The sequence below is a fragment of the Coturnix japonica genome, chromosome Z (assembly GCF_001577835.2).
Source record: "Coturnix japonica isolate 7356 chromosome Z, Coturnix japonica 2.1, whole genome shotgun sequence".
In the NCBI taxonomy this organism is placed as follows: domain Eukaryota; kingdom Metazoa; phylum Chordata; class Aves; order Galliformes; family Phasianidae; genus Coturnix; species Coturnix japonica.
This window is the reverse complement of record NC_029547.1, coordinates 47,726,734-47,749,856: the sequence shown is the minus strand read 5'-3', so window position 1 is coordinate 47,749,856 and position 23,123 is coordinate 47,726,734. Positions and strand designations below refer to the sequence as shown.

Here is a 23,123-nt window from a genome sequence, read left to right as displayed (position 1 = left end):
TTCCTCCTGATCCCGACGCAGCTGCTGAGAGAACACCATTCTCAGTCCTGTCCTCTTCCTCAGGGCTCACCTGGAGGCTGCAGGGAGCTCGGGGCAGTCTGCCAGGCTCCTTCTGTTGCCCCAGCACAACCCAGTGGACACCAGTCCAAGTCCTCTCCTTTTCCTCAGAGTTTGGGAAAGAAGAAGGGAGAGGTCTTGGGGAAGAATGAGGATGGAAGACAGACAAAAAGGAGTCACAGAGAGCAGCAGCTGGCCCAGGGGCTCTCTGGCGGACGATGACTCTTCAACGCCAGGATGGAAACCGAGAGCCCCTGCTGCGCCGCCAATGGATGGAGCGACGTCTCTGGGCAAGCATGATGTTATAGCGCTTGCCCCGGCCTGATGGAGGCGGATCCACCTCCATTGGTTCTTCCTCTGGAGGCAGATCCACCTCCATGGGCTCGACGTCGCTCTCAACGGGATCCACCTCCATGGGCTCGGGCTCACTGCTGCTCTTGAGAAGTCAAGGCTTCTTTGGTGGAGGAGGATCCATCCTCCTCCACAAACGCTCCGCAATGGGAGAGAAGGCTCTCTCTGCAGCTCCTGCTCACAGATGGGTGCTTCCTCAACACAAGTCGGTCAGCGATTGGCATTCTGTTGTCAGGGTCCCCGTATCTATAGTGGTCAGCAGGAAGGTGGCTTGTGACACCACATGGCCATGGTGCTGTGACCCTGAATGTCCTGTGACAAGCAAACCATGGTGTTGTTGGGTGAAGGCAGGCTGTGTTGCCTACTTGCCTCCAGTGAGATTCTGCAGGGCTCCATTTTAGGGCCCGTTCCCTTTCGTGTTTTCACTGTTGATTCCAAGAGCTGGAAGTTATGTGAAGTAAATTTGTGGATGATGCTAAACTGGGAGGAGTCTTGACTCCCTTGAGGATAGAGAGGCCTTGCACCAAGATCTGGACAAACTCGAGGGTTGTTTCCATGTGCATGAAGAAAAGCAGGCGCTGGTTCTGCACCTGGGATGGGGCAGCTCTGGCTCTGGGTACAGTCTGGGGGACGGGAGGCTGGAGCACAGCCCCAGAGAAAGGGATCAGGGCGTTCTGGTCGGTGGCAAATTGAACCTGAGGAGGACATAAAGCTATTAGAGAGTCCAAAGGAGGGCTACAAAGATGGGGAAGGGTCTGAGGGCAAGGTGTGTGAGGAGTGGCTGAGGTCCCTGGGTGTGCTCAGCGCAGAGCAGAGGAGCTGAGGGGAGCCCTCATGGCGGCTGCAGCTCCTCACGGCATTGAGGGCAGCGCTGAGCTCTGCTCTGTGTGACAGTGACAGGGCCCGAGGGAACAGCATGGAGCTGTGCCGGGGGGGGGGGTGGATGGGGTGAGGGAAAAAGTCTGCACCAGAGGGCGGTGGGCATGGAACGGGCTGCTCAGGGCTGTGGGCACGGCCCTGAGCTGCCAGAGCTGAGCACTCGGCTTGGGGCGATCCTTTGTGGAGCCAGAGGTTGGACTGAACGATCCTTGCGGCCCCTTCCAAGTCGGGATATGCCGTGATGTGCCAGAAGTGTTATCCTGATGCTGTGGGTCTCATCTGAAGGAAGACCCCGGCCCTTATGTGAGGGAGTTCTCTGATATCAACCAAACGGCTCCGGGCACAATTCCCTCCCGCCTTTCTCACCCCGTCACTCCGTTTACCCCCCGCAGCACCAGTGGGCGCTCTCACGTTGCCGTCGGCGCTCCGCCCTCCGCTCTCTCTCCTCTTCCGTCAGACCGCGGAAGCGGCAGCTGTACGGCGCCATGGCGTCGGAGGGTAAGGAGGCGGCCGAGCTGCAAGCGGAGGCTGGTAGCGGCGTCGAGGCGGAGAGCGGCTTTGGGCAGCTGCTGGAGGAGGAAGAGGAGGATGGCGGCTACGTGCTGTACAGGTACGATCGGGGCAGCGCAGCGACCGAGCGGTTGGGACATGTCTTCCCTGGTACGGGCATGAGGAGGCGTGGGGGCAGTGTCAGTGTCAGTGTGCTGAGAAGGAAGGAGAGCTCTGAACACAGGTCTGTGTGTTTCACGGTCGGAGTGGCACTTTGAAAGCATTGAAAGTTTAAAAATATGCATGTGTGTGCTCACAGGGACAGAAAAGAATGGGCTGACATTGAACCCGTTCCTCAAAATGATGGCCCAAATCCTGTGGTTCAGATCATCTACAGTGAAAAATGTAAGTTTTAAACATTTTCTTGAAGACTTTGATTACATGTGTATCTTCCTTTAGTACTGTTGAAGCCAGTCTGCATGCTTCAGGTAATGTATTGACTAGTGTAGTGGGCCTGGTAGAGATTAAATGATGAGTATTTTTGTGTTACAGCAGCTGCATGTGATGTTCTCACTGCATGTTTCACATGTTGAATATTTACATCATGTTGGTAGCCCAGGTTTGGTTTTAAATTCATACGTGTAAAGGGGAATTGCAGATAGCTTAGTTGTCATAGTGAAGCATTTCTAGTTTGAGGGGCATATATGAAACTATTACATCTGGGGAAACAGTGTGACTAAGTAGCAAGGTACTTTTCTGGTTGTTTTATATGGTGTTTCAAGACATTTATGCAGCTTTGCAGTAAACTGGTATCATCAGCTGTGTTGAATAGTACTGGCAGAGTTATTTGTAGCCTTGGTGTTAAGGAGATGTATTTCAAGTACATAAAGCTGGAAGTGACTTAAGGGGGTTATTAACCTTAACCTTTAATCAGACCAGTTTCTCGTAGCCTTGGATAAGATACTGTTGTCTTTTTAGTTCGGGATGTCTATGATTACTTTCGGGCTGTTCTACAGAAGGATGAGAGAAGTGAAAGAGCTTTTAAGCTAACAGCAGATGCCATTGAATTAAATGCTGCAAACTATACAGTATGGTAAGTGACTGCCTAAATTTTTACCCAAGATTATTTCTCATGTCAGCTAATTGCCAGCCCCGCGAGACTCTTAAAAGGTTTGTCAGTATAATCATAACAACTATTTGAGTTTGTGCAGGGGAGTACTGTTGGTTCTCACTGGGCTTCTAAGATAGCCCATGTTCAGTATATTCCCTGTCTAGTTTTGATTTAGTTGTTTTCATTCATTTTGCTTTGAGGATGTTATAAAACAAAAATCAAAATTAGTGGCAAAAAGAACGTTATCTTGTAAGTTATCTAATTTTAAGCTTCAGCATTTCCTTGGCAAAGTGAGGAAGCTGTCTTCAGGTGACTTCAAGAAGACTTGTAAAAACACAGTAGTTACTGTCTGACTGCTATATATTTGTATGCTTAGAAATACTGTGTTTTGAAAGATTCATCTTGTTTATGGGTAGATATTAAATAAGCAGTGAATTTCTGATATTCAGAGGAAGGTTTTTTAAATCATTAATGCCAGCAAATACCCTTTTTATGTTTTTGTTCCACTCACTCCCATAAAAACAGAAAGCTTACATTGTTTTAAGCACAAAACTATGTCGTTTCTGCTGTATTGAAGCTAGTGTGGGTAGACAGAGATTGACTTGAAACTTATCACCGCTATGCTAATGTGTCATAACCAGTCACATACCAGCTGCCCACTGTTCACTGCCTGTGTGGCCTTTAACAGAATTTTTAATTCTGTAGTTATTAGAACAGCTGTGAAGAAAGGCTCCTTTATGAATCGTAGCAATATCTGTTGCAATGTTTGAATGTTTGACTTTTGTACAGGCACTTCCGGAGGGTCCTCCTGCAGTCCTTGGGAAAGGATCTCTATGAGGAGCTTAAATATATTACAGCAATCATTGAAGATCAGCCAAAGAACTACCAAGTCTGGTAAAACTACATTTTCTTTTCAGTTTTTAGAGCTTCTGAATTGCTTGTTTGTTTTTTGCAGTTGTTAGGCTCACTGATCCTAAAATTTGATGCTTGCATGTACTGCAGTGATGGCAGCAGAGAAGTTAGAGTGAGTCGTATCACTGCCAACATGCTCTGTAGTGGTTTGTTCTAAACTTGATGGTGGTAAAAGGTCTCGTTTTCATTTCGGTTTTTAAAATGTCAAAACAGATGTGACAGAAGAACAATGATGATGAACAAAAGGATGGGTGGAAAGTATTTTTTATTTTTGTATTGGCTCTTGGAATTTATCCTGAAGTGAATGGGAATTGAGCGTACAGCAGTTACAGACTCACAGTATGTTTGAGATGACCCCCGGGTCATTCTGCTCCAAGCCTTGCTCAGGCAGGGTTACCCAGAGCAGGCTGCCCAGGTTGCATCCAAGCAACTTTGGAAGATCTCCAAGGAGAAGAATACAGCACTGGGCAAGTTTACCAGTGGTCAGTCACCTGCTTAGCACTGAAATGTTCCCTGGAGCATCCTGTGTTCCTCTTTGTGCCCACTGCCTCTTGTCTCGGCACTGGGCCCCTCTGCAAAGACCATGTCTCTGCCTCCTTTGCATACTCCCTTCAGGTATTTATAGGCGTTGGTGAGATTCTCATCCAGTCTTTTTTTCTGCAAGTCAGACAGTCCTGTGTCTCAGCCTTTCCTCCTGGAGAGGTGCTGCAGTCCCATGATCGTCTTTGTGTAGGAATGATTTTCTTGTCCTTTCTGTGTTGGTAAATGGTTTCCAGAGTTAGCTACTGCATCACCTTTCTGGGCACCAAGCTGAGGCTGAATGACCTGTAGTTCCCCAGGTCCTCCTTCATGAAGACAGGATTGACATTTGCTTTCTTCTGCTCTTTGAACACCTCTTCCAGGTGCTGCAATGAGCACAGCACCTCTCCTCACTGGTTCCCCTGTGACGTGGAGGAAGAAGTTATAATCGGTGTGTTCTAGGAACCTCCTCCACTCCTTCTACCCTGCAATGTTGTCCCTTCAACAGATAACTGGGCTGACTGTATTCCTCCAATGGGATCAAAGGCTTGTGAACATGAGGGTGCTTCAGTTGGTCTGTAGTGGGTCTTGTTTGCTTTGTCATCCTGGTTGGGCACTCTGTAGCAGACCCCCACATCACCTTTGTCACGTAGTCATGCCTTCACTTTAATCCCCAGTCATGAATTCTGAGTTGGCTCAGAACGTCACCTGTCCCCAGGCAAAGCCCCATGCATGTCTGTTTTTCGGCATGAATGGCATCCACCACTCCTTATCTCCTCAGCCTGTCTTTTCTAAAGAGCCTATATCCTTCTATTATATCATTCCAGGCATAGGAGCCATGGCACCACATTATTATTAGCATGTGGGACAAGAAAAAATCAATTTATTTATTTATTTTGCTGAGGAATTTGATGTTAGTGTTGAAGTGAGAACGTGTTACTTCAGATACACACAGCTTGTCTGGAAGAAGATGATTGACCAATACGCACTTAGAGGATTTGTCGTAGAAAATTTGTTACTGTGTAAATTTGCATAGTGTATTTCTCAGAGATAAATGGCATTTGTTTGCGTATTTCTTCTCCATAGTACTACTTTTTGTACATTGTGCAGATATCAAATGCTGCTTTAATACAGAACACGCATTCAGACAAGTTCTTGACTACCCTGCAAACAGCTTTCTCTTCTTGTCATTAGGCATCACAGACGAGTGTTGGTGGAGTGGCTGCAGGATCCATCCCAAGAGCTTGAGTTCATAGCTGACATTCTTAACCAGGATGCCAAAAATTACCATGCTTGGCAACACAGACAGTGGGTTATTCAGGTATAGTACACAAAGAACTGACTATTTTTTACATTACCTATACTCAGGTTGCAGAGCTTGATATCTTAAATGCATCCTGTATGGCATTTGGCATGTTGTTTCTTAAAACCGTGGGGAAATTAAAAAGAGTTGCATTGTACTGGATGATGAAATTTAGGTAGAAACTAGTTTTTTAGAAAGCAAGCTGAAGGAGACCTACTACTGTCTGCTTCCTTTTCTGTGTGTGAATTTAATGATTAACTCATTCCCTTGAGTGAAACTGTTATATACCCTTTCTTACTTTCCTTTAAAGTTTCTGTTGTTGGTTTGTTTTTTTTTTAATGTCTCTGTATTTAACAGAGAACTTGTGTTTAAGTAGAATATGTTCTAAGAGTGAAATCTTTTAACTGTGATTTTCTCCCTCCTTCTGTTTCTGTAGGAGTTCAAGTTATGGGACGATGAACTGGAATACGTAGACCAGCTTCTAAGGGAGGATGTGAGAAATAACTCTGTTTGGAACCAAAGATATTTTGTAATTTTCAACACCACCGGCTATGATGATCCAGCAGTGCTAGACAGAGAAGTCCAGTTAGTAATGCTGTTCATTCCCATATTAAGCCATCCCAATTATATGCAAGCAGAGAAGTACCATGACAGGCCTCAACCATTGTAGGCTTTGTAGTTCTTCTCAGAATGCATCTAGATGTCTGCTATACCAGTGACTTGTTAAGCGATATTAAAGCAGCCTGGAGAAGAGAAGGCTCCAAGGAGACATTGTTGCAGCCTTCTAGTATCTGAGGGGTGTTTCTCAACAGAATGGAGACAGACCAACTTTTTATGGGGTCTGATAGGATGAAACTCAAAGAGGGAAGATTTGGGTTAGAGGTGAGGCAGAAATTTGTCAGTCAGAGGGCAGTGAGGCCCTGGCACAGACTGCCAACAAAAGCTTGTTAGTGCTTACCTTCATAAGCTGTTATCTTTTTCTCACAGATACACTCTTGAAATGATCACAGCTGTACCTCATAATGAGAGTGCTTGGAACTATTTAAAAGGGTGAGTTATCCACTGTGGGGCAGGCATGCTTTCAATCTCATTTCTGTTTGGTTGAGCACAATTTTTCTTGCATACTGCAACGTGAAGCTATTCTATTGCTGCATTATAATTATACTTCCTCCTTACTTCCTTGTTTTTATTTGCACTCAAAGTGATCATCAAATACATGAGTCATAACCAAATTAATACTTCTCATCAAATTTCCCAGTGTTATGTTTCGACTATTTACTTATATTTCAGGATTCTGCAGGATCGTGGTCTTTCTAAGTATCCAAATCTGCTAGATCAGCTGCTGAGTTTACAGCCCAGCCACAGTTCACCCTATCTGATTGCCTTTCTTGTGGACATATATGAAGATATGCTTGAAAACCAGTGTGAAAACAAGGAAGAAACATTAAGCAAGGCATTAGAGGTTTGTTAGGAGGGCTTGGTTTTGCTTTTGGGGATGCCATCTATTGTTCTCATGTTTTATATTCAGACTAAATGGGATTGGATTTTGTAAATGGAACAGGTCACTTGTTAAGCACAGCATCTTTATGAAGAGGTAGACATCAAAGCCAAGTAATCATAAAGGTCTTGCTTAATTACCTATAAATAGTAACTTGCCAGTTACCAAATCACTGTAATTTTTCTTCACCAGGTCATAAGGGAAGATTACTAATGTCACCTTCAGAAACAAGTAAAATGTTTGAATAAGTGAAGCTTCCAATGCTAAACGTATTTTTCTTTGTAAGTTAGGGAATCTTGTTCTCAGAGTACTTATATCTAATTGGATGCTCAAGCTCCTTTTGTACCTAGTTATTTCTAAAAAAGCTGATGAGTTATTTAGAAGGCCAGCAGACACTGGAAGCATCACTGAGCAGAGTTGGGTATCGCTCCCTGCTGAGAATAAATGACTCCTAGCCGTGTTTATCTCCATGTTCTTTGTATTTGGGGATATCCTTGCAGTGGTTTGCAGTGCAGTTTTTATAAGAACACTTTTTTTCACTTTATGGGATGCACAGAAACTCACTGTGATTAGAGCTGTAGTTACAGTTCTTGCCTGTAGTGTGTTCCAGCACTGTTCTTTTTCAGTGACTTCCTCTTGCTGTATTCCAGGACCAGTCTAAATAAAGGTAGTTGTACCTCCCATTTAATACCATTTCAATGAGTTTGGGTTTTGCATATATTTAGGCTTTGAAGGTGCTACTTCTGCACTCTGATTCAGCAAGTGACAGCATCATTTGTATAATGAGGGAATTGGCAAGAACATTTGTGAGCTGTGCTCTCGCTATATAGATTTTATACATCATGTCCTTTGAGGAGGGTTGACTTACACTCCATTGCCCAGTCAGGTGAAAATAAAAATCAGAATGTGAGCCAGTATAGGATCATCTCTAACAAGTTGTGTGAGAAGGTTACTGACTTTGAGAGTCTTTACAAGACAGTCTGCTGAGATAATAATTATCAATGCAATATCTCCTGTCAGTTCATTAGGAGGTATCTCATATTCCTCCACTGTTTTTAATCAAGGGTTTACAACCTGCTGTTCCATCAAGAGACAACCAAGTTTGTCAGGGAATTACAAATACCCTGAGTTATGCTGTAGGCTGGATAGTCTGGAGCAGATACAAGCAGTAGCTGTGGAAAGGAATCTCAGAGGAAGCAGCTTTAACTAAAATAGAACTGGAGATTTTGGGGCACTGTCGGGATGGTTGCCTGCCATTTGGAGTTGGTGTCCATCTGCAGTCATTGGACACTTGCTACAGACTTGTTAAAAACAAAGAAAGAAACAAAACAAAACAAAACCCCTATGTTGCCAAAAATTATTTATAAGACTAGCTGACCTGGACTGCCATTGTATTTTATAAAGATAACTGGGGATTGCTTCAGTTTTTAGTGTAACCCTGTGATGTCTCAATTTTCTTCCTTAGCTGTGTGAAATCCTGGCTAAAGAAAAAGACACTATCCGGAAGGAGTACTGGAGATACATCGGGAGGTCTCTTAAGAACAAGCACAGTTCTAACACTGAACAGAGCACAGTGACAGACAAGCAGCAGTAACTGAACTTGGAAGAAATAATGTTAAGCTCTCAAGCTGTTGTAGAAGAGTACTCAGTAGGGGATGTCAACTGTTGTAAAATGCATCGTAGTATTCCTCTGGTGAAAGAAGTGTTGCTGCAATCAAAGAGGAGTGCAGAGTGCTGCATAGTTTCTTGAGTTGCCTCTATGACTGGTGATATCTCTAGATGTAGGGGAAAAAAAATTAAAGCTTAATTTAAACATACCAACTAGAGGATTTATTTCATAACAGCAAATACATAAAGGTATACTTGCTATTTATAAATCACTAAACCAATTTCTCACACCTACTTTGAATTGTTTCTAACAATCATGTTAGATGCTGCAGTAATTACTGCAATTAATGCTACGCATAGGGGATATAAAGTAACCTACTTCAGATTAATGCAAGTAGGTGCAGAAGCTGTTTCTCTTATGTGAGAGCAGCTATGCAGCACTGGCAGCATGTACTGTTGTTTGCAATTAATGCTAACTGTCATTTTGTAATAAAAGCAGTTAAAGCACCTGTCTGAAATTTTTAGTGGTTTCTTTTTCGTCTTTGGATGTTCATGGTCTGTTCTTGGATGCCAAGTGAGGTTAAAAATAGTACATCCTCTTCATGTACATGGAAATCTATGGGGTTTTGTTGATTTTTGGTTTACTCTTTTTTTTTTTTTTTTTTTTTTGAGTCTTTTTTTTTTTTTTTTTTTTTGAGGGGTGGGGGGAGGGTTGGCTCTGGTGTATTTGTATCCCAGTAGTTTTCAGTGCACTGAATGTTTTCAAGGTAGGCTTGAATTCCTGTCTGCACAATCAAGAAGAATGCTATAAAGTTTGCTTAGTTTTTTTTTTCTTGGAATTCTGTTCAGACCACTGAAAATGTGAAGTTTTGTTTTGTCTTTATGACTTCAGATTTCTCTATTACAGATCAGGAATAATTAACTGGTTATGCTTCATATCCTCATTCAGCTGGCAGGGAAGAAAAATGTTGGCGAACCTGAAGGCAAAACGTCAGCATGCTCAGGCAAACAGCTACACACCAATGTGGTTAAATATGGCTGCGTCCATTTATTGCCCAAAAAGCCATACTTTTATAGCAGACAGACGAGGGCGTTCAAAAATCACACACTAATTGGAGGAAAGCTACCGCAATAACAACCCTGAAATCCCCCTTCAAAGCTGCGAGCCATTCATTCTTTTCCTAGAGGTGTCCTTGGTTCTCATGCTGTTTATCCTGCTCCACAGCGGCTGCTCTGTGAAGTCCTTATCTTGAACCATGGCTGTTGCTCTGTAAAATTCTTTTTGTATTACAACAGAAAAACATGTATTGGGGTTCTATCTGCATTACATTCCTCAATCTTCTTGTTCCTATGGGCTTTACGTGTCTTTTCCATGTATTTATTCAGCCAGTAAGTAATTTTCCTTCCTCTTGAGGAAGGTGTGTTACCTGCAATACTGAACTGTGAGGGACATGAATACCCGTACAAGGAGCCTGCTGTACCTACCCTATTTTCAGTAAATAGCTGTTGTAAACTGTAATCTTAGCAAAGAGTGCTTGTCTGATTTGAAATACTTTCATCCAAAAAACCTGTAAAGGGAACAAATAAATAGTAGTATTTATTCCATAATATGAGTGTCTTCCTGATTCTAAACACTGAAAGCTGTTGCTATAATTAAATGATAGTGGAGATTATTTCAGAAGTTTGAAATATGTTAATCCTATGTATTCTTCAGATCTGAAGCAACTCACAGAGAACATAATTAATTATGTATCACGTAATTAATGTTTATAAGCTATATCTTACAATGTTTTTGCCACTTCACCGGTGGTAAAGAAAGCATTTTTGTAGAGTTTAGAATGTTAGATGTTTAGAATGGACGTAAGCTTGAAACTTTTGGAGATTTGTTATCTGCTACATCTACTTACCTACCCATGTATGTTTATTTTTAACCGCAGTTTAATTTCTAACACAGAACAAAGCATGTATATTTCTACCCAGGTGAATTGTTCCAAACTGAAAGTACACTAAGCCTGGAATACTACTCTGGTAGGAGCATTTTCAAGATCTTCAGTGCAAAGTGAGGTATTTGCCATCACCAGTCAAGAAAGCTCACAAAGGTACAACAGGCATAGAACTGAACATCATCAATTGAGAGGAAACAGGGTTTGCCTCTGTGTATGATGCTACTGCATCCCCCTGTCTTTTATAATGGTTTGATAGGAGTGAGGCAGATGATTCTTCACAAACACAAGCATCCATTTCAAAGAAAATAATTCATCTGAAGTAAGATGAACTGTGTCTGATGTGATCTCTTTAGTGTCTTATGTCTTTTATGTGCTTCTGTGTCAAGTACAGGGGGATCCTCTGATGAGCCTCTTATACCACTATGGTTTCATAACTTTGGGCCTTCTCATACTGGAAAATATGTCCAGAAGTATCCAGTAAGGAGTCATTATCTGCTCACAAGTTTAATGGGGTTTTATGCCAGTTACACAAGTGTAACAGTACTTGGAAAGAAAATACCTCTTTTCCAAGGGCTGACTTTACCAGAGGAAAAATAAACAGATAGGCACTCCAGAAATGTATCCTAACAGCAAAATTAAACATGAGACCAAGCAAATTGTGCATCTGCCAAGAATCCTGATGGAGACTAGAGTTCAGTTTAAAAAAAGAAAAGAAAAAAAAAGTTGTTGCATTTAAACAAATTTTCATTTTTCCTTTCAAATCTTTGTGCTTAATCTTATTCAGATTGCAAGCCTGCTCCAAAACTCTTTTCACAAGTCACTTTGGTTCTGTGGTAGTCAGCTGCACTCCATAATGCTGAGCTCTCAAAGCTGTGAAAACAATACGCTGCCCAGCCAGCTTGCGACTGCAGCTACCAAGCCTTTCATTTTAAATGGCCGAGACAGAATTTTTCTCATTAAAGTGGAAGCCTGATATGAGTTAACAAAAGCAGGATCTTGCAGTGGGAAGTGCTAGGTGGTTAACGTATAGACACTGATACTGACTGCCGTGATCATGGAACTGCTGTGTCCTAAAGGCTCATCAGCAAATCTTACCGCCATTGGTTGTATAAAACCTTTTCCCTCTCTGCTTTCTGAGCCCTGGGACTCTCTCTCAGCTTCAAAAACTTTTTCTCTCTCTGCCTTCTCAGCCCTAAGACTCTCTCTCTCAGCTTCAAGAACTTTTTCTCTCCCTGGAATGGTATTGAATAAGGCCCGATAAGCATTAGCCAGGCCCCAAATAATTTGTGCCTCCTGAGATCTACCTGAGCCACAGCATTCCTGCTTTAAATATGCAATCAAACTCTAGGGATTCTTCAAGTGTTCAGGAGTAAAGCTCCTGAAACATGCTAACCATGTTTTCAATCAATTGTGTATTTCTATAGCTCCAAAGGAGAAAGTTGCTAGCTTAAACATGGTCCAATATGTTCGGAGCATCTCAAAGGAGGAACTAATGGCACACAGTCCCTTGTAAAACAATTTTCTAAAGAAACACACATCTTTCTTTCTTTCTATTCTTTCTTTCTTTCTTTCTTTCCTTTCTTTCCTTCTTTCTTCTTTCTTTCTTTTCTTCTTTCTTTCTTCTCTTTCTTTCTTTATTTCTTTCTTCTGTCTTTTCTTTCTTTCTGTCTTTCTTTCTTTCTTTCTCTTTTCTTTTCCTGCCTTCTTTCCTTCTTTCCTCTTTCCTTCTTTCTTTCTTCTTGCTTTCCTTCCTTTCTTTTTTCTTTTTTTTTTTTTTTCCTCAATAGAGAGGGAAAAATAAAAAAGGGAAAAACAGAGCTCAAAAATGTTTAGAAAATATTACAGGTTATTGGCAGTCCGCCCGGATTTCAAGAACTTAAAATTTACAAATATCCCGGCAGTTATCGGCAGTCCGCCTGGACTTTCAAGGTCAAGCTCGCAGGTGCAGAAATGTAAACCTAAGATAGCTCCTTAACGGAAAAAAAACTCGTAGCTCTATAAAAAGCTAAAAGAGCAACAGAAGAAAGACAGAAAAACAGCAACTTTATGCCTGCATTGTCCACCAAAATCTGTCACGGATTAACCAAAAATCTACCTGCATCCATGACAGTGGGGGTGAGCCCAGCCCCAAAGTGGGGCCCTGCAGGGGCCCTAGGCCGAAGGAAAAGTTAATTAGGAAAAGAAAACAGCAGCAATGATCTAAGGAGACACACTTATTTACTAATACTATATCGAAATACAGGATAACACAATATAATACAATATAATTGAAATTGAGCTAATGAATCAAGCAAAATAAGAGAGAGAATGAGTCCCGAAGCCGAGAGGCCTACTGTAACTCTAGGCCAAAAATGGCTGAAGGCTCCCACAGGCTCTCCTGGATGCCAGAACTCGAAAGACATCAGTCCAGCCTGGGAGTGAGAAAATATAGTGTCCTGGTCCCATGACTTATCTCTGACCATGATGTTCTCTGGGATATGTAGTCTTCTTCTGTAAGTTACACATTCAGTAAAATTATTCATGCTTCATATGATGTTATGATGTGGAATACTGATAGCAAAATTACAAAATTATAAAACCATGACAACAGTGATGTGACTCTTGTATACAATTCTACTGCTGCACAGTAGTAGTCTGAATGGAAAATTGTATTGGTACCACTGTTCCTTGTAAATCCATGTAACTGGAACCTTGGGTGGAATTGTGTGCAAATCAAAACAGGCAGTGACACTGCAGCTGCAGTTTTCCTGCCTCATGCATGTGAGTGGAGAAAGAACATCATCACCTTGGGCCACGTCTCAGATGTTCTCACAGATATGTCGTAGTGGGTGCAGTTTGACAGAAATTTTCCTCAGCTGAGCCCATGTCCTCTTCTAAACATCTGTGCCTTCTGCAAATGTTTGCTGTGGGGTAAGACTTTGCAGCTTACGTCATAAGTCTCTGGTTTAGTTTGTGGTTATCCTCTGCCTTTTGGGGTGGCAGCAACTTTCACTAGTGTATCTTCTGCTCATCTTAGATACATTTATAAAAGCTGGCAAGAGAGTGCTTGGCTGAGTACTGGCAATCATTTTTATGTGGCAGTACAGCACTTTCAGTCCAAAGTTGCCATGTATCCTACAGTACTTAGTATTTCTTGTAGGTGATTATCTCTATTAAATATATTCAAGCTAAAAATATTTAATCTCCCTGTAGGGCTGCACTGGCAGACTTTTGGTACATTACGGCAAAGGGAACTAATAGTACCAAATAGCATTTGAAGGTAACACCTGTATTACTTCTGTCTTTGTAACACGTCCTTTTCAGAACCCTGACACTCTTGGCCTGCTCTGTGTATTTCTGGTCATGAATAACATTGCCACTTCAAGGTACTCTGTGTACACTTTGACAAGTACACACTGCATAGGAGTCAACTCATGGCAGATGAACAGGGAATAAAAACAATGAAGAAAGGAGTAGAAATCTATAAAGTAGACAACCATCTGTTTGTCTCCACAATAGCTTATCTAATGCTGAAATGTTCAAACAGGGATGGTCTGTTCCTGGCAGAAATTACAGTCTAAAACTGACACGGCCATATTCTCTATTCATCTCTTCTCTTCTCTGTTCTCAGTATCCTTTTATCTTAATCAGTTGACTTAAGAATATGCACCCTTCAGATATAAGACATTTCAAAAATAAGGAGCCTATTTTTGGACCAGAAATGATGCTGTTGGGAGAGGAACACTTCCACATGTTTTGTGCCTCCTTGTACCTGCTCTGGAAACAAAAGAACAAATAAAACAAAAGCATTGCAGTACAGCATGAAAAAGATGCACATATTTACTTAGGAGCCTATATGTGTCATATGAAGAGCTGAAAGAAGTTTTACCAGATGTAATTATCTCAAGTCATCTGGATTTGTATGTAAGTTGTCCTGTGCATACTCTTTCATGCTAAGGCTCTCTGCAGTCCATCACATGTGTCATCCATCAGTGTTGCTCAGGAAGCCATGTAAGTACAAGGATAAACATACGTAAGATTTTACCCCTGGGAAATTAAAATTGTTGCTCGTTTTTCCGAGTATCACTTTGGTGCGTGCTCAGTACAGCAAGTGGATACTCAATCGCTAGATGGCAGTGTGAATTTCACTCTATGCTCATGGACTCTGGCTACTTGCAGACAGTCAGAAGGGTTGTAACTAGGGCAGCTCTTCCTCTGTGCAATCCAACTAATTTTACACTTGCTAATTAAGCATGGAAGAGCAGCTGCTTGGTAAGTCAATACACTGCATCAACAGAGGGCTCAAGCACAAGTACTCTGGCAAAGTCTAGGTGGTTATCTTCAGTAAAAACTGGTGGTGTTAATTGGAGACCAATTTTTAGTTAATTGCAATCAAGCAGAGGATCGCCTTGCTGCCTCTGCCAGTGGACAGCTGATACCAGGTTTGGACACTGTTGACCCTGGTGTCCTAAAATAACTAGGTGACTAAACCGCTCTGTTCAAGAGTGTGGGTTTTATGGTCAGTACTCATTTTTTAGAGATATGCCTCCAACCAGAGTCCCATACTCACACACCATCAAAACCTGGTAAGTTATAGGACACTCAGACCAGTCCTTAAGAGGGAGCTGGGCATACTGCCAGATGTTTATGTGAACAGTAACTGGAGATCAAGACGATCTGCTTCTTTTTCTTACGAGTCAGAGCCGTGGGCCTGTTGAAGAAAGTGCGTGTGATGTTACAGGTCTCACAATGGTTGCAGTGTTAGGAAGCAAGAACAAGGACTTTGGTGAAGCACAGACACCCTTCTTCTCCTCTGGTTTGTCAAAGCTGAGTTGTGTAAGTTGTTACCACAGTGAGGGGGGTTGCACAAAATGTGAGATTAAGCTAAAAGGAGGGAAGTTTAGATGGGATGTCAGGGGATAGTTTTTCACTGAGGGGGTGCTAAACTGCCAGAACAGGCCACCCAGAGATATTGTGGATACCACAACCTGGGAGATGTTCTAGGACAGGTTGGATGGGGCCCTGGGCAACCTGATCGGGCACTTGATCTAGCAACTGGCAGCCCTGCCTGTAGCTGGAGGGCTGGAACCTGATGATCGTTGAGGTCTCTTTAACACAAGCCATTCCATGATTCTATGGAATGATGCCATATCAGCTTGCAATGGCAATGAGACCTTGCTGTGTCCAGACTTCTTTTGGTTTATGTTGTTTTTAGTCAAGTACTTCATTGTCATCTTGGTGCATTCCTGTCTGTCATGCAAGTAATCTCTTCAGCAGACTCAAGAACAGCTCAACAAATGCTTGAGCTGCTATCAAGGAGCTTTGGCAGGTGGAGTAGAACAAGAGAAGAGGTATGTGTTTGCACTGACAATGTGCATCCTCTTTCCCTCAGCTTCTGCCAAAGCCTGTCACAAAACAGGAAGGTGGCAGACAGATATTCTTCTCTTTTTAGAGCCAAAATGCTTACATACATCTGCTTTAAGGACAGCTGCCCTGTGGAGGTGTGAGTTTTGTTCATGGTTTTAGTAGAGGACAGTGAGAATACCCTGTCTTTGTACATCACAGCAAGAGTTTGTCAGTGGCTCTACTTCTTAAACCAACCATTTCTCCACAGCAGACTGAGCAAAAACAATGACTTGTGGTTACCAACCTGCATTCCAGGTGCACAGCCAGTGTGGAGGGCTGTCAAGTACCGTAGCCTTTTGCAGTGCCTTGCCAGCCCTCTGCTACCAGGTGCTGAGCACCTTGATCAATCCTTTTAGAGATCTGGCCAATGAAGTCTGAGCTTTACTGGAAGCTGCACTAAGTGGAGAGAGTGTTTAGGACTTCAAACAGGCACATGAAAACTGCTAGCATCCATTTTTAAAAACATATTTGCAAATGTTAGTGTTGATCATTCTTTAACATAAAAAAAAAAAAGAAAACCTTATAAACTGAGAATAGAAAAGTAGTTGGTTTCTGGCATTCAGAGGGCAAATGAATGAGAGGAATTTATTTTAGTTAAGATCTCATTTTTAATTTTAAAGAGATGGCTGGACAAAGCTGGGTAAGTTCTGTTTGTCACTAGTGGTCTTCCAGACATAGATAAGTGTCTCAGCTGAAATTTTCTCATGTGCTTGCAGAAGGAAAAAGATGAGGGACAACTAGGCCTGAAGCATCCTGAAATCACTACTCATGCATCACTAATCACAGCTAAAAATATTACAGCAGATGATTTCAGTAGAGGCACCTGCTGCAGAGCCAGACAGAGCTGCCTCACACACCCAGAAGTTCTGCACATTAGCAGTAAGGGCAATGCTTTCCCACCAGGTTAGGCTACATTGACTTTCTCATTTCTTTTTTTTTTTTTCTAATTGCTAATACATTGGTGGCTCCACATTTATCTGAGCTACTCAAGTAAAAATTTACAGGGAGATACGAGGAAGGGAAATATGGGCTATAACCTATTCCACTGTAGGACTGCTTTACAATATCCATGACCAGAACTTGAACCCTTAACCTTGGGCTTTATACCCTATGCTTCCAGCTTTCTAATGTCACTGTACAGTAGAGGCTCTTTACAGCAGGATCCATGACCTCCTATGCTTGAAAATACCTGGTCCATCTGTCTTCCTATATTTGAAAACACAGTATATTCAGAGATGCCACTGCTCCAGAAAACATAGTGGTCACTTTGTCATCATCTTGTGCTATCTGTTGCCATGCTCCATGCCTGCACAGAACATTCAGGCAGTGTGGGGCTGTATTCTCCTGTCCTTTGCCAGGCTCTGGTTAGCCTGTATAGTTCTAGAGGCGGTGAGATTCCAATGTGACTTCTAGAAGATCAAAAAACCTGGCTGTGGTGGCCTCCTGCAGCCCCATAGTCTTGTCAGTTTTGTTAACTAGGATGCATAGCTCCCCAGCACTGTATCGCCTCACAGCATTCCCCACCTGTCTGATGATCACAGCAGGGAAGTTGAGTGGTCTGGGCATGAGGCAGCAACTGGCTTCACTTTTATTGGAAAATAAATGCATAGATCTGAAGATCATCACCTTTTCAAGGAGCAGCTTGTCTCCAGTGTCAGATAGCATCCACTGCAAGAATTGGCACAGAGCAACACTCAAAAAGGTCAGAGATGGTCAATCAGAGATTTGAGCTCAGGTATGGGTGTTATTGTGACAGAGGTAGGTAGAGGACAGCAGAGAAGAAAAGAGCAGGAAAACAAAATAAAACCAAAAAAGCCTTCCATAAAAACCTAGTGGAGAGCCAGAAGCAGCATTATAGCATAGCCTTGAGAAACATGTGCATAGAATTTATCTGAGAATTAGCTGAAGAACTAGGTAGTGCTGAGCAGATATTGTTTGCTTCCCCCTGTTTGCAGAAACAAGGCGCTGTAAGGTAAGAGGATACATCCCTGTTACCTCCTTCTTGCTGAAACAGTGCTTGAGATTGTCCTTCCGATTCATTCACATGGAACTGAGTGAAAACAGTAACATTTGTGGTTATCAAGGAGATGAATATTGGTTGGTTCAATTGTAATCTGCAAAGCAACAGTAATAACAGCTCAGAAAAATTATGCATTCTTCTTTCTTCATCCTCTTCTGTCAGAGAACAAAGTGGTAATGCAGAGAATTTTCAAGGGTTCTTTCTATTTCTCCATACATTCTGACTTTAGGTCCCATAAGAACACTGCTGAAACCACGACAATACAAGGGACTGATGTGTGATTACAAATATTTTGGTAAGAGGATCTGATGAATTTTTGGTGTTCATTTTTTTCAAATTCTTTGTGAAAAGCTAGCCAGAAATGTAGTAGAGAAAGAGGAAGCTGAAGCACTTTTAGCTTTATATCAGCATCTGGTACTTTAATCAACATCAGAAACTGATGAGAAGAAAGGAAGCTCTCAATGGTGAAGGACGGATCTGGGATAGCCTCTAAATGCTGGCTCCACAGTAGCATGGTCTGGAACAGTGAGGAGAACATTAAGAGCTTTCCTAGCTTTGATGAAGTTGAGGTACATTCACTGGTATGAGAAAAAGCAATATTTTGCTAGAATTCTGCACAATGCCTGTGTGCTGATGTCTGACTGCAGGCAAGTGCTGAACAAATTAACCCCCCAATGGCATCTGCCTGACTCTTGAAGATCTTGGGAATATACAACATCTGTTACATGTGGGCTGGGAAAAGGCAGCCATTTGGGGGTATGAGTGAGTATTTCCATTTGTAGGATTCTCAGAGTCTGTGCATTTTCTTGGAAATTACTACGGCAGAATAATTGTCCTTGATGCAGAATCCAAAAGAAAACAGCAAAGCTTTTTCAGGTCTTTCCTTATAAATCAGAAAGCAGCAAGACTGTTTTCCTCTGACTGCAAAGTCTTTTGCACTGAACACAGACAGTAGGTAGCTCAGCACAACATGGGATGACTACTCAGCAAGAGGAGGCAGAACAGCAGCAGTTAGAAGCAAATTGTAGTGGGACAGCTTGATGTGTGGCAGTGCACAAAGCTAACATCGGAGTGCTTGCACAGTGACAGTATCTTGTATGATAACTGGACTGACCCAAACCACTGACTGGTGTAAGTCAGAGATGATTCTGGTGATGGCATTTCTTGCCTCCAGATGTGAAGCAGAATCATTGAGCAGGTCAATGCAGACAACGAGGAGATAGTGTTGCATGCAGTGGTATGCCCAGCCTCACAGAAAACAAGTACAGCAAAGTGACATAGAGACCACTTACACAAATGGTAGTAGCCTGGTGGGAATAGCACTGAAATAAGCAAAACCATTACTTCAGTGTGCTTTAAGTAGCTCACAAAGGGGTAGGAGATTTCAATTAGGCTAATGGACTAAGTGCCTCCTACTGTAGTAGTTTATCACTTATTTCTGTTCTGGAATGTCAGTATTCAGTTCTGTACCTGCACTTGTCCTGCTGCTCTCCAGATCCTGGGCTCTCTTGCAGTGGAAGGGCAAGGAGCCGCACGTGGCTACACAGCCATCTCCTCCCTGTTTCCCAGAATGCTTCTGCTTTCAGATATCAATTTTGCCATATTATGATATCATGTGAGGAAAATTCATGATTTTTTTGCTTGTTCACACTGTGGCTTACACAATGGCCTAATTAGTTATTAGATCTGGGTTTCTAATCCCTTGCCTGCCTCTGACCTTGAATGACCTTGGGTACATAAATTCTGTTTTCTCTGCTTGCATTTACCCAAAAGGAATATGTATGTGTTGATACTTTTTCCTCATGCTAGAACAGTGAAGTTCACCTATGGAATATTCTGCTGCATGTGAGAGAAAGAATGAGAACCCTGACTATGGCAGCCTCTCCCCTCAGAGACACGAGAACTTCCTAAACCTCAGAAAAATCCTTCTTTCTCATTCTACAGAAAAATGTTGTTCAAAACAAGGACATCACAAAACATGGTAATGCTAAGATTACAACCTACTGGTGGCCATCTCCCTGTACAGGACATTCAGACTATCTGCTAGGCCATGTCCTACATACAGCTGGAGCTGCTACGTGCCTGCCCGTGGGAGCCTGGGTGCCTTGTACGCACAGTGTGCTGCATTTGCAGAGGAGAGAAATAACTGGCACAGTCTCAGCTAAAAAATACAGGAGAGTGCATTTTAATATACTACTGCACACACTATTCCAAGAGCATCGGGGTTTTAACCATCCCACCTCGTTCAGAATAGATGTAAGCACTACTTCAGAAAGCAGTGAATAATTTCCACTACATACAAGTTATATATTGTTGCATACGTGCAACAAATAATTCTGCTCTTCTCTAGCAGACTACAGGAGTGTTTCAAAACGGCTGAGTGAAAAGGGGCTCCCTACCACATGTTGGACCACCTGCAATTCAAGGGTCATCCATGCAATTAAAGCCCAACTTCTTATAACTGGAGAGTGGACATACGAGGTGGTCAGCTCTAGATTCTTCAGTCTGAGACTAAACCAAAACCTTCAGGTGCCCTGCAGGTCTCACTTTGCTGTCCGTGTTTTGCAGGCACATGGAGGTGAGATCCTCTTGCTGAAGCCCAGCCTACTGGTAAAAGCATAAAACCAAGTATAAACAAAGCAGCAGCGTTGTGCTCAGAGTGGGGCACAGAGACAAGCCGATGCTAGCCAGCCACTGGAGTTAGCATCTCGCAATGCAGTGTGCTCCACGGCTCTTCTAGGAACTGAAGGGCAGCAGTGACCAAGAGCAGCTGGTGGTCTGTATTTTGCATCAAAGTGAGGTGATTGCCTTTTGCATTTAAAACTGCTGGTGCTAAAATGAAGTGGTAGGAGCAGGATTCATTGCCTCATTGTTACTCAGAGGAACTGACAAGATGGGTACAGTTTCATCTCCTGCTCAGTCTTGGAGGTAGCCCTTTCAGCTCCCTAGTGAGATTCATGGCATTGGCAGATTCTCTTCAGCTGTGTCTCACTTGGAGACTTTCCCATGTCACTGATTCTCCCCTTGTTTACAGAAGCTGTGACGCTATCAGCTCTCTTCAGACAAAACAGAACTCAGTGTCTCCATGCAGAGGTATCATTTGCTTCTAATGAGGGTTCCTGCATCATTTTAGGCAAAGTGGATACTCTCATTAGGTACTGCAGTTACCACATTGCAGATAGGTAAGGCAAAGGTGGAAGCAGACAGGCAGAGTACCAGAGAGAATTGTGGAATCATACAATAGTTTGGATTGAAAGGGACCTTAAAGCTCCAACAGTTCCAACCCCTTGCCATGGACTGGAATCCGCCAGACCACAATGCCCAGGGCCCCATCCAACCTGGCTTTGAATGCCTCTAGGGACAGGGCACACACAGCCTCTCTGGGCAGCCTGCTCTGTGTGTACATACATGAAGGAGAAAAGCAGAGGTACATGGTTGGCATGGGTTGGTGCAAGGCATGAGGCTGGCACTTTCCCCTTTCAGCACTTACTGGTCACTCCACCCTTGCCTGGCAGCTTGATGCTTCAGCTTTTCTGGCCTGTGGGCCTGTGGGGGCCTCATAACAGGCTGAAATATCTCACTGATATGAACACACAGGGGCTGCAGAACCAGGGCAGGCATAAGTGGGCTGCAGTACAGTGTGGAGTGCAGCAGGGAGATCTCACTGCACTCTACAACTGCCTGAAGGGTGGTCGTGATGAGGAGGGGTTTGGCCTCTTCTTCCAGGCAGTAAACACAACCTGAGAAAATGGCTGCAAGTTGTACCAGAGGAAGATTTAGATTAGACTTAAGGAAAAACTTTTCCTTTCAGAGAGTGGTCAGGCACTGGAATGGCTGCCCAGGGAGGTGGTGGAGTCACCATCCCTGGCAGTGTTCAGGAGGCATCTGGATGAGGAGCTACAAGGTGTGGTTTAGTGGCTTATGGTAGTAATGGTGATGGAAGGATGGTTGGACAAGATGATCTTGTAGGTACTTTCCAACCTTGATTCTATGATTCTATGAGGGCAACAAAGATGTGAAGGACCTGGAGCAGCTTAGGGAGCTGAGACTGTCAATATGAAAGAGGTTTAAGGGAGACCTTATTGCCCTTTACAACTGCCTGAAAGGAGGTTGTGGTGAGGTGGGTTTCAGCCTCTTCTCCTAGGTAACAGTGATGGGACATGAGGGAATGGCCTCGAGTTGCAACAGAGGAGGTTCAGGCTGGATATGAGGAAATACTTCTTTTCAGAAAGAGCAGGGAGGCAGCGGCACAGGCTGCCCAGGTTGGTGGTGGAGTCACTGCTCCTGGGAGGTACTCAAGAACCGTGTGGATGTAGCACTGAGGTCGGTGAACGTGGTGGGGGTGATGGTTGCGTGTGGTGACTTTAGTGGTCTTTCTCAACCTTAATGATTCTGTGAAAATGGAGGCATCAGACAGAGCAGAGTTCAGAGCAAAGTAGGACCTGAAAATGCAGTTAAAGAGAGAGAGAGGTATGACAGAGGGAGACACTGTGCTGTTCAGGAGGAAATCTGTACGAAAAAGTGGAAAATCACGGTGAGAAAAGCAGCATGGCAGCAGGCTGCTTGTACACCACGTACACCTCAGCCAGGAAGTAGCATGGCCACATCACGTGTGTTCTACTCATCCCAAAACTGCATGAAAGGACAGACAGCAAACACGATGGTACATAAAGTTCTGTGTGCATGGAAAAATGCAGCGGGACTTCAGCAACACTCAGCAAGCACGGCCTGCCCAGCAGGAGCACGCTTTTGGCAGGCAAGCTCCTCCAGCCTCATTGTGGAGGAAGACCAAAAAAAAGAACCCAAACCTAAGGCTCAGGGGCGGAAAGGGAACGACCTTGCGCCTCCCGGCCAACAGAGAGCTACTCAAACTGCTTCAATAAGTAACAATAAGCGGTAGGAAGACCTGCTCGGAGTATGCGTGGCGGTCTTGGCTATAATTATTATTTCTACTCTTCCCTTCAAAAAGGCCTCGGCAGACCCGCCCTCGCGCTGCCGCGTGCTCCGGCCGTTCCTCCCGGCGGCTCAGGCTGCAGGGCCGCCAC

General features: G+C 43.3%; 1 protein-coding gene across 1 annotated transcript; it reads left to right on the top strand.

Moving 5' to 3' along the window:
• Positions 1-1,607: 1,607 nt before the first annotated feature.
• LOC107306423 (protein farnesyltransferase/geranylgeranyltransferase type-1 subunit alpha-like) lies at positions 1,608-9,245 on the top strand (the record flags this gene model as incomplete). Its single annotated transcript, XM_015849579.2, has 9 exons — positions 1,608-1,897; positions 2,096-2,181; positions 2,755-2,869; positions 3,677-3,781; positions 5,513-5,639; positions 6,058-6,206; positions 6,609-6,671; positions 6,912-7,083; positions 8,585-9,245. Coding segments are annotated over 9 exons (1,236 nt in total), but the record flags the coding sequence as incomplete, so codon positions are not given.
• Positions 9,246-23,123: the final 13,878 nt, after the last annotated feature.